Here is a 14,414-nt window from a genome sequence, read left to right as displayed (position 1 = left end):
GCTATGTACAAGCAAGATGTTCCAAAAAATGCGTGAGATTGGAGTTTCCAGAGTGGTGACTAAACTTCCTGCTAAGAACTAGAAGGTGCTCTTAGTAGCCAGCTGAGTTGATTGATTGATGTGCATATCTGCTTAGGGTTAAACTTTGGTTAATACATCTCTTCCTTTCTAAACAGTGAGGTGGGATCATAGTCAGTGAGATTTCTGAAGGATTGCTTTTTGGAGAAGTTACAGTCTTATTATAAAGAGCACTGTATGATTTTAAAATGCCTAAAATAATATAATATAGCACAATCTTTAAAGCAGTAAAATAAACTTTGGATCATTTTTGCTGTGGAAGCTGAATGTGGTTTAAAAGGTATTTTTTTAATGGAATACAGCTTCATTTGACTGAAGAAATGAAATGTTATGGAATGACCTCCAAAGTCATCAATGTTTCTGTTGTCAAGATGGACTTGACATTCTGTTGTCAAGATTATAGGAACAATGACAAAGACAAAATCTTCATATTATTCTGTAACTCATTTTGCTAGACTGATTGATGTAAATACTGGTTTAACGCAGATTAGTATCCAATTCAAGTTAAGAATTCTGATTTGGTCGCCCATGAAAATAGGAGAAGTCTAAAACAACTACAAGTAAAATGCTGGATTTTTTGTACTTAAAATTATTGATGCAATTTCTGTACATAGATCAGATTTTGCTCTGTCTTTACAGAATTCATCATGGGTAAGGAGAGTTGTGTTTCAGTTACGAGCTCTAACATGTTAGTGATGGAAGTTTGGTTCATTGAACTCTAAACTTGAGACTGGCTTGACTTCATTTGATTTCAGTAAACAAGATGAAAAATTTGCATGAGCGTGTTTCTGTTGAAAGTCAACTTCTGAACTCCTTCCCTGTTTAGACAAGACTCTTAGGAACAGAACATCTTTCCCTCTTTTGTAACAATTCTGGTAGTTTTCAACAGTACTTCAGTTGTGAAGATAGGATAGCAGATGGAGCTACATAACACAAGTTGAATGAAATTCCATGTAAAGGGTGTGTATGTATATATATACATATTTACAAATTCAAGTGAATAAATGCTTAAGCAGAATTACTGTAACTTAAGGCTAAAGCCTGGCGTGGAAAACAGGCTTTAATGTAACATTTAATTTTGGATGCTTTCAATGCGTAACTGCTTAGCCCCCTCAAGAGGTATGTTGTAGTACATTCCTGTCACCTGCTAGACTGGTTTGTGCTGTGGACTTAATGGCTTATGTAATGTGGCATGTAAATGGTGGCAGTGTTTACAGCATTCCTTAGCATGTAGCAGAAATGTTCATGGGAAATGGGGTGAGAGTTTGCAATTAGTGCAGCAGAAAACTGATGAATTCCCTATATTGTTTTGTCATATGGTCCCTTAAAAATTTGGAGGAAAGGTAGTCAAACAAGGTACTTTGTTACTGATTATCCAAAATAGGTATAAAATTGAATGTGATTTTCTTGAATCTAATTCTTAAAAGTGTTGAGCAGTCAGTTTCAACTTAAGTCTGTAAACACTGTACTTAAATATTTATGAAATTGTGTAGAACTCTGTTTATGACCAGTCCTGAGCCACTTCGGACTGTACTCAAAACTAATTAATACTTCTAATCTCCCTGTCTTCAGTTATCTGTGTATAAAAATCCATTCTAGTCCTTAAATTAGTGGGGCGGTTATTGAGATAAGCAGTAATTTCTCAAGTAATCAGACCCATCTGCTTTATTGCAGAAGAAACAATGAGAAAATGTGTAATTTGGTTTTGAGACTGAATCCAAGGGAAGACTTAAGGTCTTTGGCAGTAAGAAAAGTAGTAAAGCTCTGCTCATTTCTGTGAGCATTGTTTATCCTTACAAATGAGATGGGGAAAGAAATCTGTAATTAAATAAATGTATTTGAGAGGGCCAGACTAGGGGTCCACACATGACATTACCTTAATTGTTTTTAAGCTTCTGAGTGCTTGACTGTTTTTCCTTTTTTTAATATGTGCAACATGATTTAAATAATTACTGAGATATAGTACTCAAAACAGTATCTTAGATTTGCTGGGATTTTGCTGTGTCATTAATAAGCAAGTATTTTCTGTCAGTACTGGGAAAGTTATCAAACCAGAGATGGTGTTGTTCCAAGAAGATTACTATTATCTTCTTGTATGTATTTGTGTAATTCCACTGTAAAAAAAATAAAATAGCAATACTTTACAAGTTGAATTCAGCTCTTAAAATTAGGCTGAAATTTGGTGGGGCTTATTAATAGCTAGGAGGGACTTAACTGAAGAAATACAGATTTCTTAAGTGAAAGGAATTTTGCACTTAGGCATGTCTCAGATCTCTTATGCTAAGACATACCTAAAATAGGTTAGATGAAGAGCTCTAAGGATGAGAGCATATTCTGTAAAGGCAACATTGGATGGCAAATTCAGCTTGCAGTATGGGTATCTACAGGTAGATTAAATAAATTTCACCTAACTTTAAGTGCAGTAGTTCAAAGTGTCAGGTAATGTATTTCTCTCCACATACTCTGTTCTTAATGTGTAATAATCATTGACAATTATAACCCAATTTTATCTTATTAATATGGGTTTGTGCTACATGTAGCCACAGCAAGTGGCATTATTTTTGCCTGCATGACTGCTGTTAATTTTGATACATACTGTCCTAATGCATTGATAATTACCTCAATAACAGCACAAGTTCCTTATCGGTTTAAAGCCTCTTTGTGAGGTAATAGTGTTTAAATAGTGATCCAACAAGAAACGATAGGGACAGTGCCAGAAGATCAAATTGCCTGCTTCAGTGTCTGATTCAAATGAGAACTCTTAGAAGTGTACCTGAAGAAAATCAGATACCAGTGTTTAGATACATAGGAATGCTCAAGACGGAAATACATAGTAGAAGACATTCAGTCTCAATACTACATGTAATCTGTGTCTGTAAAAACACCTAGATGTATAGAATGGGTATTTTCTAGTGGGCTGGTAGAGTAACAGCAGGAGCTGGTTCTTATCCTTTTATAAATTTGCACATGCTTTATCATCAAGTTCCACTGATGCTTGTTCTGAAGAGGACAGAACTTTAATTACATTTGGGCTTTATAGGAGAGAGAGTTGCAAGTGATGAACTCTTCCCCATTCATAGGAACATAGTTATGATATGATCTGAACAGGACAGTGCTGCTCAGCATTGTTACGCACTTCCACAGTGCTAGTAGGAAACTACACACATCTTAGTTTGCCTTCTTCAATTCTCCAGTAAATCTGTGTGTCTTTAGGTAGCGCATGCAAACCCTGAACTTGCCTCTAAAATTTCAACTCTGACAACTTTCAGTTCTTCATAGTAAAAGCACATAAAGACAAGAGGGCCACAGCAGATGTGCAAACCAATGGAGTTCCCTCATACTGCAAGTACATTCATCCCTTTACACTTGATTTACAAGGTTTTCCACAGTAACACGTCCCCTCTCTGTCCCAGGGGTGGGCTACCCTACTCTTCTCTCCCTGGTTTTGTACAGCAGGATTCTTACTTCTCCCTGCCTTCCTGCTGGGAGTTCCTTGTAGGATGCTATGGAGGATGGGTATCTGGCTGGAGCTATATACCCCTGATGCTCGCAGATGATAGCTCAGGCCACCCTACATGGAGTGTTTCTGCACTATGTCTTTATTCAATGGACAGCATTTTGCTAATGGGCAGACTTTTTTCCACGTAGACACTTGCTGGCTGTTTCCTATATTAATCTACTCAGTGAGGCAATTTTAAAATATCCATTTGCTTTGTGTTGTTAAGGTTATCCTTCTGATGGAGAGCATGTAAACTTTGCCATATTTGTGTTAAATCACCTTTTTACTTCTCCTATTCTCATACTTCATTCAGTTGCCTGATCTTGAGTTAGCCCTTTGCTGCATAAGGTTTATTTCATACATTGAGAGTCTTTACCTCCCAAGTTCTTGACCTTATTTTGTTCCTGTTTTCCCTGTCTAGAAATTCTTGGTCATTTCTATTTCACTTGTCTACTTCTCATCGAAACTCCCTTCTGGACTTCCTTAATTCTTACCTGGTTTTCTTCACTGCAAAAAAAAAAGTACTGTTCAGCATCACTTGATGTTTACACTCTTGTCTCAATTGTCTTTCAGCACTATCAGAGCATTTTTGCTACTTTGAAGTTGGGTCTCAATAAGTTCTATTCCAAGCCCTTTGCCTTGGAAGAGGTTCTGAGCCGAGTCCAGGAAGGGAATTTGAGAGAATCATCATATGTTATTGGGTTGAAGCATTAGGACATTTTTGAAGGAAATCCTCTAATTGTGCCATTAAGAATATAGAGTAATTTAGACTGGACAAAACATTAGAAGGTGATCTAGTCCAACCCCATGCTCAAAGCAGGGATAACTTCACAATTAGATCAGGTTATTTAGGAGCCTATCGAATCAAGTTTTTAATACATTCAAGGATAGAGATAACAGCTCTTTCCCAATATCTGTCCCTCAGCTGAAAACTCTTCCCTTGGGAACTATTCGGAATCTTCCCAGATGCAATTTCCCTGTTTCTCACATTTTTTCACTGTGACATCCAAGACACTCTGTCTCTTCCTCTCTACATTCATCTGCCAGGTAACTGACAGAGGAAATTTGCCTCCTCAGTCTCATCATGAGGGTGAAGAAGCACAATACACTCTATGCTCCAAGCCTCTAATAATCTCAGTGATCCTCTACCAGGGTTCCTTCCAGTTTGTCAATATTTTCATGTACTGGGGAACTGGACACAGGCTACCATATGATTGCCTTCATAGAAGCTAAAAATTAAGGTAAATAGTATTGGAGTGAAATCTCAGGTATTCAGAGAATTCGTAACCAGCAGCACTTCCATAGACAACCACCTGCAACTCTGTCTGATCTTCTGGGATAAAATGTCTTTTTTTCAGTCTTGAATCTGTGTATTGCATTGAATAATGCTTAATAGCTTGTAGCTTCTACACCTTTTACCTCCCTACAAAAATCTACCCTTAGTCATAAAATCAATGGCTAAACATCCTTTGTCTTCAGAACCTTGCCTTTATCCACCCAGCTCTATAGGTAATTTCAAAAGCCTCAGTCCCTTTCATGGGTGGAACTGCATGTTTTTCTGCTGCTTTCTAGAGTTGGACACATAACTTCTGTTTGATCCAACAACTGGCAGCTGCTAATGAGTCTTTTTGTGGGGAAAGAGAATGATCATGTCATAAATTTGGTGAAAAGTGGGTAAGGGGGCACATGTTACTGTTCCTGTACTAACTAAAGCAAGAAGGAGGTAGGAAATTAAAGGGAAAATAGTGTCAAATCGGATATTCTTAACCAAAATATGTGGGTTTCCATTATGGGATTAGAAAATTTTAGATTATTGGTTGTTATTGTTCTGCATTTGAACAAATCAGTTCTTATTACACAAGAAATAGAAAAGATTTGAGGAAAGAACATTTTTAAATTTTGCTAAAGATATATTTCATAATAACTTAAAATCTACTTTAAACAAGCCTCCTGTACTAGTGATATTGGCAAATCCCAGGTATTGTGAGCAGAGTGTCTGCTGTTCATCCTGGAAAAAATCATAGCAGTGAGCTATGAAAAACAGTTATCTAATTATTAAGGGGTGCCAATGTAGTATTTCAGACTTTCAGAAAACAGTATTCAGAAAAAAAAAAAAAAAGAGCTTGTTCAGTATTGTAAATTCAGCAGATAAATGTAACTAGTGCTGTAGTACCTATCAATTTATTTCAAAAGTCTAACTCTGCTTTGTATAACATTTTAAATTACGCAATTTACAAAATGAATGCAGCACTTGAGTTTTAAAATCATTTAAATCAAGTATCTTGCAGACAAAAGAAAGATGTTCCCGTGAGACATTGTTTGAATAGTTAATGGCCTACTGCTGTAACATACCTCAGCTTTTTGAAAGTAGCAAATACTGCCCTACGGCAGGGCACCACCATACCCAATACATTCTTTATCCAGATAAGCACGTGGAGCAATCTAACTCCTTTCCACACTTTGACAACCAAAGCGTAATTAATAGTCAAAAGCAAGCCATGTTTAAGACCAGTGTGATCATAATCTGACTGCATAGAGCATATTTTCAAAAATTCCATTTAGACCAAAAAACATGGAGACTATAAGGAATATAATTCACAAACCTCTTGGGAAGAGTTGTGGATAAATAGACTTGGAACTACAGGCAAAGAAACTGCCTTCTGCTGCTTTTTCTTGTGTTCAGGGCACTAGGAGACTTAAAATAAATAGATTGCTTTTCAATGGAAACAACTTGCAAGATCTGGACTATTACCAAGTAGCTCACATATAAAGGGATCATGTGATAAAAATATTGCTAGGGAAGATAGCAGAGGGTGCAGTTGTAGTTGTGTACACGTGGTGTGTCACTGTACACAAAAGCCTCTGCAATACCTATCAAATTTGCTATTGGGGTGCTCTTTTTTTTTTTATGCTGAACCGCCACACAGGTGCTTCAGATGGTCAAGGTGATTATATAAACAGAGTGGCACAGTATGGCCATGGCAAAAGAAAAGTGCACATTCTCTGATAAACTGAGATGAGATGGGTCACTGGAGTTATGTGACTTTTGACAGTGTAAAGAAAAACCTGAATAGAACAGTGAACAATGATGAGATTACCAGCAATGCTTTGCCTGCTGCTTGTGTCAAAAGAAATGAAATCAAAAGGGCTGCATGCTGGAAAATTTGTGCAATGCAAATTCTGCTTCTGACTTTTGCTTCAGAAAGTAATTTCATTTCTTTGTGTAATATCAACAGTATTTTAGAGGGTTAGCACCTTGTAGAAAGTTCTGTGCCTAAAAAGCCTTTGAAGAAATTAGTGCAACCAACCCAGTAGCTCAGTTCTGCACCATCATAAGAATTCAGGGTTTTTTTTTTTAAAGATGCTTGCTTTGGAAAGGAGACAGACCTTCTGAAACACGGAAAGTACAGGAAGAAAACTGGAGAAAACCAACTTGTGGTAATGTGCATAACTAACTTTGGAAGGACAGGGAGAAAAAAAAATGCTGCATAGGTTAAAAACTGCTCCACTTCAGAACTGTTCTGTTGCAAATACCTTTTGTATTGCCTGTAAATACTGCTGTGTTACCATGCCTTCAATTTAATGCTTCCTTTCTAAGTGTGATGGCAGTAAGTGAAGCATTCAGTGTATTTCAGCCTTCACGGCACCACAGAAAGCCCTAGAGAATACAATCTCAAAGACTCAAAACAGAACTGAAAAAAGGGAAACTACAGGAAACAATCTGTTTTTTTGTGCTTACATCATGTTTGCATTTCATTACAAAATATTAGGAATATGTAAAGGCAGCATTAATACAGTAATACATGAGGAAATTCCAAATTCGATTTTTAGAAATATTAAAAATCAGTTTCTCTTTTGGAGGTGCTGACATTTGGTATATGCTAGAACCAGCCTGCACTGCACCTCATGCCAGCCATCACAGCTGAAAGCAGTGTAACGACTGCTGCATTCAGCTAATGCTGTAACACAAACTGGGAAAGACAGTCCTGCTCTTTGGTAACATTATGTGGAGACCAAATTACTCCAGGTTCTGATGTCCCGACAAACGCACACCGCGACACCCCCATAGGTGTCGATCCGCGGGAATGCGCGCCACAGGTCCTGCAAGGCACGTACACAAACTGTTACCAGGAAAAGGCCAAAACGCGCCTGCACCAACAGGCAGCATGAGACATGTCTGCCCAGGACCGACCGATTGCGGACACTTTTCTGTCCAACACCTAGGAACCGAAGAGCCTGGCACACCGGGAGCTGCAGGAATCTGCCGGGGGCCGACGGCGCACAGGACAGATTAACAAGCAGGTTGTATAATACGGGCTGCACCGAGCCGGGGGGGTGGCAGCTGCTCTCCGAAGACAAAAGGCCACATCATTACACACGCACTAGTCACACCATGTGTGTCCTCAGCCAGGGTCTTACGGGAAACCCTCCGAGCCTGCCCGCCGCCCTCCATCCGCCCTCCCCTGGGCCCAGGCAGGCCCGTCAGGCGCACGGCCGGGCCCGCGGCTGTCTCCGGGCGCCTTGGGTATTGCGGCCCCCGACTCCAGCGAGGGTATCCAGGACACCCCCGGCTCCGCCGGGACAGCTGGTTCCGCTAAGGGAACCTTTCCGGAGCCTGTCCAGGCCGGGGTCACCGGCGCAGCTCAGTCCCGGCCCGGCCCGGCCACACCGGGCCGGGCAGGGCGCGACCACCTGGGCGGGGGCAGCCCGCGCGCGCGCCTCCGCGGAGCTGCGCGCGCTGCCCTCCCTCCCTTTGGCGCGGCCGTCGCGTCCCTTTCCCCGCGGCCGCGGGGCAGCGCTGGGCGGCGGAGCGGGTGAGTTCTTGCGGGCTGCGGCAGCGACGGGGCAGGCAGGGAGGGCAGGAGCGGGGGTGAAGGACCCCGCTGTGCTGCGCGGCCTCCTCCAGCCTTATCCGGGCCGGGCAGGGCCGGGCCTGGCCTGCGGTGGCAGAGCCGCGGCCTATGCTGGCCAGGCCTTGGCCGGGTGGCGAGGGGCGGCCCGGCGGGACGCGGCTGCTTCCACCGCGGGGCCGCGGCACGGGCTGTGCGCGGAGGCGGCGCCGCCGCTGGCGCTTGTACGCAGGCGGCCTGCGGTCTGGCCGCGGATCCCGGAGGCGCTCCCCGGAGGAGTCCCCGGCCGCCTCGCTCTGCCCGGTGCGGCCCCGCGGCCCCGGCGCGGTTGTTGCGGAGGCTGCCACCCGCGGGCCCCGGGCCGGCCGGGCCCGGCCACCTGACATGGCGCTCTGGCCCCGGCCTCGCTGCCTGCGGCGGCCGCTCCCGCCCCGTGTCCGTGCGGGACCCTGCCGCAGGCTCCTGGCCCGGAGTCGTGTTGCTGCTGAGAGTTCTCCCACAGCGCCTTCCCTGCCCTGCTGTTGCTACGTTTCGATCCTTCTACGTTTGTCTCTTGTCACCCCTTGAGCCGCCGATGCCTTGTTGTCCCATACCAACGAGAGAAGCAATCACCAATTTAGACCCTGCTCTTCTTGCTCTTGGTCTGACCTGTTCCGGGTGCCTCCTCCCGTCTTTTAAACTTAGCATCACCAACAATTGGTGTGTGTAGTACCCATTGCAGGAAGTGCGGGAGAAAATGTGGCCATCAGCAGTGCTGTGGGATTCAGTGGCCTGGTGGTATTTCCAGATCCTAATCTGGGATGAGGTGCTGTTTCTGGGACAGTGCGTTTATTGTTGCTACTGGGATGCACGTAATAACTCTTAGGCTTTAGAAGAGGCATCGTTCATGTTATTGCGAGTGTTCCTTCTGTATGGTGTGCGCAAGGGAGACCTGTTAGAGACCGTGCGGGCAGCGTTTGGATGAGGAGCACTCTGCGGCATAGTTTAAATTAGGAAAAATAGCGTATGGAGTGAAGCATAAAAACCAGTAAGGAAAGACAGGAATGAGGGGTGACAGGAGCTTTACCATGCGAATTGTAGTTGTGATTTCTTTTTTGTAGTTGTTAATTCATCATGCAATTTTTATGCATTTGCTGTTATCAAAATTAATATTAGCATCACTAAACAGTAGAAATATTTTAGGATTAAATGTAAGGATGGTAAACATATGGCATTTCTTTAGCACCACTAATTCATGGTTTGTTTTGCTTAATAAATTAATCTGTTGTGGTTTGGGACACAATGTAAGGGAGCCTTGAAAACGTGGGTTTTTATATTTCCTGGAGTAATTCTACTTCTATTTACACTTAATACATGTCCTGCAATGAAACTCTTGTTTTTTCTGTAACAAGCAGCTTCTACTTTTAATTTCTATAATTGGCTTTAAAGATTATGTATATAAATATGGAGTTCTGAACACATATATTTTTTTTCAGCTATTGTTGCCTGTTACTCAGTCATTCAGTTTTTATGTGCCTTTTACATTTCCAAACTGAAAGGGCACCTAACTACAAACCATGTTGGCTAGATTTAATTTAACATAGTTGGCTGAGGTAATTCAACACAGTGGTGAGGTGCTTTATGGAAAACAGAAACTCTAAAAATTCTAATCTACTGTATTTCTGCAACCTCTCTTAAAAAGAGGCTTACCTCTACCACTTGTGTTGTGCTCAGAGTTGAGCTGATGAATATCTTTAGTTGTTATTTTAATGTTTTTTCCATTAATTTTTCCTAGTCAACCTAAATATTGTTAAATACAAGCTTTAAGGGGAGAGCCATTATATTAGAAGCTTTTTTTTATGGTAAGGGCATATTTTTGAAAGGTAATGCTATAAAGTAGCAATGATAAAGTTCATTTTATAGAAGCAGAAAGTGAAAAATACAGACAGTTTCTCCTGAGTGGTGTCAATATAGCTACGTGATGGATGGCATATTTCTGTGAAAAACTTCACAAGGCTTAGCCATTAAGCTTTTAACTATTGCTAATGAAAATCCTATCAAACAAACCCTAATTCTAATAGGTGTTTCCAACACTGACAAATTCAAAAGGTATTACAAATGAAAATATTCTCTCTGGTGCCTGACAAATAATCAGTGTAACCTGCTGCACAGTTTAGCATTTTTTACTATGTTCCAGCTGAAAGTACTTGAAACAAGTATTGAGAAACCTGAGGGTGGAAGACTTCAAGAGAATAGCAGTAGTGGTGGAAATACAATCTCTCCTCATCTTTTTCTTTTCAGTGAAATGTCTCTTGGTAGTGAACTTACAAATTCCCAAGGTATATATAGCAATGGAGAGACTCATAAAATTATGTATGGTCTTTGATTATGCCTAATTTTTGTGGTATTCAGGAGTATTCATTGGTGGGACAGTCCAGCAAATGAAAACAGAGTACTTTATGTTTCACAGTGTAAAAACTTTGCATTTTACATTTACGTACTCCACATTTCACACTGTGAAGGTATTTTTTGACATAACACAAGTTTTAGTACAGCACTGTTTGCCTCTTTGAGCTATAAAGTGAGGGTGAGAGAGCTATTTTTTTTGAGGAGAGGTTATACTCTTCAAAACATAACGGTTAAGATTATTTTCAATGATACAATTTGATATTTTATGATTTAAGAAAATGTTTCTCTATTCTTTTTGCATTTCTTTGTCTTCTAATTAAATAATTTTTTTGGAAATTTCCTTTCTGTGCACTGAGATACGCAGTGACGTACAGTTATGGCTGGTGAGTGAGTTACGAACAGGGAAGGTTTAACGAAGCAAGTATCTTGAGCTGTCTGCTCTCTTAAATACCATGACAGCAAGTAGTAAGATATCTACTCTGTCGTTGAGGGGAGCAGCCCATAACTTTAGATTCTAAGTAGATTTTGGGAGGTGATTATTATTATTATGTCTGTTGAGATTTTAGTAGCAAGGGGTTTGTGTCAGTTGGTGTCTGAAGACTTCAGAGTGAGGTAAACAGAAAGATAGTATAGAAGAGCTTCTTAACAATTAACAAAATGCTCAGATTTACATTTCTTGTTTTTTAGTCTTTAGCAAGGCTTTGTTTTGATGCCACTAAAAGCTAGATCTTAAATTTTAAATGAGGGATTACATTAATAAATAATAAGTAGGGTGTTTACATAAGGGAACAGGTGGTGTATGGCTACCTAATGGGTTGATGTTTCTGTGTATAAGTTTGTCAGTGAAGTGTACCTGGCCATCCTTTACTCTAGTACTGATGATTCAAATACACCTATTTGCATACATGTTCCTGTTAGGCAGGTTTTTGCCAGTGTCCTGGTTTTTGGGAGATAAGTGAATGAGGAAGGTCAAACTTGATGATGCTTAAAGATTAGAGCTCAGTAAACCATATTCTATACAAGTGTTATGTCTGCCTTTTTTTTTTTTTTTTGACAAAGGATGCTGAAATCTTCTTTTAACCCTTCCAAACATGTTTTTTATGGCTAGATGGCCGTTCATATGCTCATAGATCACATTGTTTGTTCTGACAAAAATATTTTGTTAGCTAATTTAATTCTTGAGGACTGCCCCAGATGATGGGATTTGAGCCAGAATGAACCAGAGCAGAAAGCACATTGATGTGAGAGTTGTAAACTCACCAAAAAGTTGTCAAGTTGATATCTTCTTACTGATGCTGTCTCTGATGCAGTCTGATATTGATTTTTCTCTTTAATCCCATGATGTGTTTGGACTGTGAACGCTATTGGGTAAAATCTCTTGATACAGAAGACGTGGTTCTCTGCTCTGGCTTTTGATGCTGTAATATCCATGAACATAATGCATGCAGCTTCTGGTGCTTAAAGCATGGCAACATGGATACATGGCAACTTAGTCTTAATTTCCAATTAGATACTTGGGAGCTTAAACTTTATAGTTTGTGTAGGAGGAAGGAGGAGGATGGTAGTAAAATGTGCATCAGGGCTTTGAAGTAACATTGGTAGGTGGTTTTTATGTGTCAAGGTATCAGTGAGCCTATGGAGTGGTCTGACATCACAGCTCTAGTGAACAAAGGTAGACATTTCATACCTTGAGTGTCTGTTTTGGGTTTAGTAGTTGCCACACAGCATAAGCAAAGGTTTGTTTTGTTTTGTTTTTTTTTTAAAGCTGCTTGTGTTATTACCTAATTGCATGCCAGTTCAGATGCAGTTCCCCTCTTTTGATGAACAGTTTTTGTCAGTTATTGTTACTTATTCTTCTGTAACAGTGCTGAGTCAGCTTTTCCCTTTTTTTTTTTTTTTTTGATATCTAAGGTGATAGTTGTCCAAATAGCTTGTTCCTTTCGTTTAGTCTCCTTCCAGAGTTTACTGCCTGAAGAAGTGCATATTATATGGATCTTTTTAATAGAATCTGTTAGAGTTGTTACAACTAGTGCTTGCTGTTGGTCATTTGGTGTGCATAAGCGCAAGGTCCAGAGACCAAGTGTTGCATTTTGAACGTTGCAATGTCTCCCACATGGTTCAGTTAATAACTAGATGTGCAAAAGCTTTTAAAAGCGCTAGGCAGATTCAGCGAATGGGAAGTGACAGACACATTCAGAAAGGTACTTCGGTGAAGTGGAAGGAATTGTAGTATTGCTATGCTATCTTCAGCAGTTTCAGACTCACTTATTCAGGGAGGGCAATAAAGTAGATAAGCTATTCAACATCTAGGATTCTGAATATCCAAAATAAGCAGTATGAGGTTGTTTTTTTTTTTCCCTTCATTAGGTTCCCTCAGGTTTTTGCCTGTCCTTGTTCCAAATTCAGGCAATTCTTTTTTGGTAAAATTTCTTTGTAGAAATGTTGGGTTTTTAAGTCCAACTTCTGAGGACTTTCATTAACCAGATTTATTTTTAAATTGACAATTACTAAACATACAGAAGCTTCTATTTTATATTACTATAAGCTAAAATATGAAAGTCAAGTTTAAAAGGTAAACTGGTATATTAAATTCACCCCCTGGCCAGAAAGGGAAGGAAAGAGAGTAATTACGTTGAAGCCTAACATTTCCTTTGTAAAATAAATGATGCATGAGTACTGTAAAAAAATGAAAAAAAAAAGAATATAAAGGAAAATAAAGAAAAAAAAATATCAAGAAAAATGTGTCTAACATATATCCAAATATGTAGTTGAAAAATTAAACTTCAGCATGCTGCTGTTTAAGGGAGACTTAGTTTAAAATGCAGTCAAGAGTATGCTTGGCCTGTCCATCAGCTGAAAAGCACAAGGAATTGTTAGTGATAAATACAAATTATGATCACCCCTGCCTGAGGTGGATTTTAGATAAGATGACAGAAACATGCAGATGCAGTTGGAGATCTGCACTAAATTATTTTTCTCTGTTATGATTAAGAAAATAATGTAACAGGAACTGAAGTAGTTCTTTGCCTCTTTCATAGCAAACTAAGCAATGAAAAAGCTTAAAGATGTACAACATCTCTTGTCCCGTTTCTAGTCTTCCTTCCCTTCTAAGATTAGTTTGGAAGGATATGCTGGTTTGAGATCTCAGTTTCTTTGCTTAGCAAGTGATCATTCTGACTATTTAACTTTTAATTTTAAAAAGTCATGTAGAACTGTTAAAGATGTAATGAAAATATGGTCAAGGGGGAGAAGATAAAAATGCACTGTGGCAGATCCTACAGCGTGTTTATTTCATACCAGATTTGTTGGGATTTGAGACAATGTTATGGCTTACCTGGCTTAATAAATTAATTCAACAGTGGAAGAAATTCTTTCTGTTAAACTGAAAGACTCAGACTGTAAAAGGAAACAATGTTGAGAGCATGAAGAAATTTTATGGTAAACATAATGTAGGGGAAATTCTAGAAGTCATATTTGACTGTAGCGCTTTCTAACAGGGTTGTTTATAGTATTGGATCACTTAATGACAGATATTGGTTGGTGTGTTACTTTGTAATTGTTGCAATGTTACTTCTGTAATTGTTGCTTCTGTTTTTGCA

At 40.0% G+C, this 14,414-nt stretch overlaps 1 protein-coding gene across 11 annotated transcripts in view; it reads left to right on the top strand.

The window, feature by feature from the left end:
* Nucleotides 1-7,917: 7,917 nt before the first annotated feature.
* The window catches only part of PHF3 (PHD finger protein 3), a 51,033-nt gene continuing 44,536 nt past the window's right edge, over nt 7,918-14,414 (top strand). For 4 of the 11 annotated variants that reach the window (XM_041410720.1, XM_041410717.1, XM_041410724.1 and 1 more), the window contains exon 1: nt 8,263-8,391. Coding sequence is in view for 1 of the 11 variants with exons in the window: in XM_041410711.1 (XP_041266645.1) it covers nt 7,971-8,391 (421 nt within the window). In the remaining 10 variants the exon portion in view is untranslated. Of the gene's footprint in view, nt 8,392-14,414 lie in introns of all 11 variants that reach the window. The other 7 variants (XM_041410711.1, XM_041410712.1, XM_041410713.1 and 4 more) reach the window with 7 other exon arrangements.

The sequence above is a fragment of the Onychostruthus taczanowskii genome, unplaced genomic scaffold (genome assembly GCF_017590055.1).
Source record: "Onychostruthus taczanowskii isolate IOZ18803 unplaced genomic scaffold, ASM1759005v1 scaffold33, whole genome shotgun sequence".
Taxonomy (NCBI): Eukaryota; Metazoa; Chordata; class Aves; order Passeriformes; family Passeridae; genus Onychostruthus; species Onychostruthus taczanowskii.
This window is presented reverse-complemented; position numbering and strand designations above follow the sequence as displayed.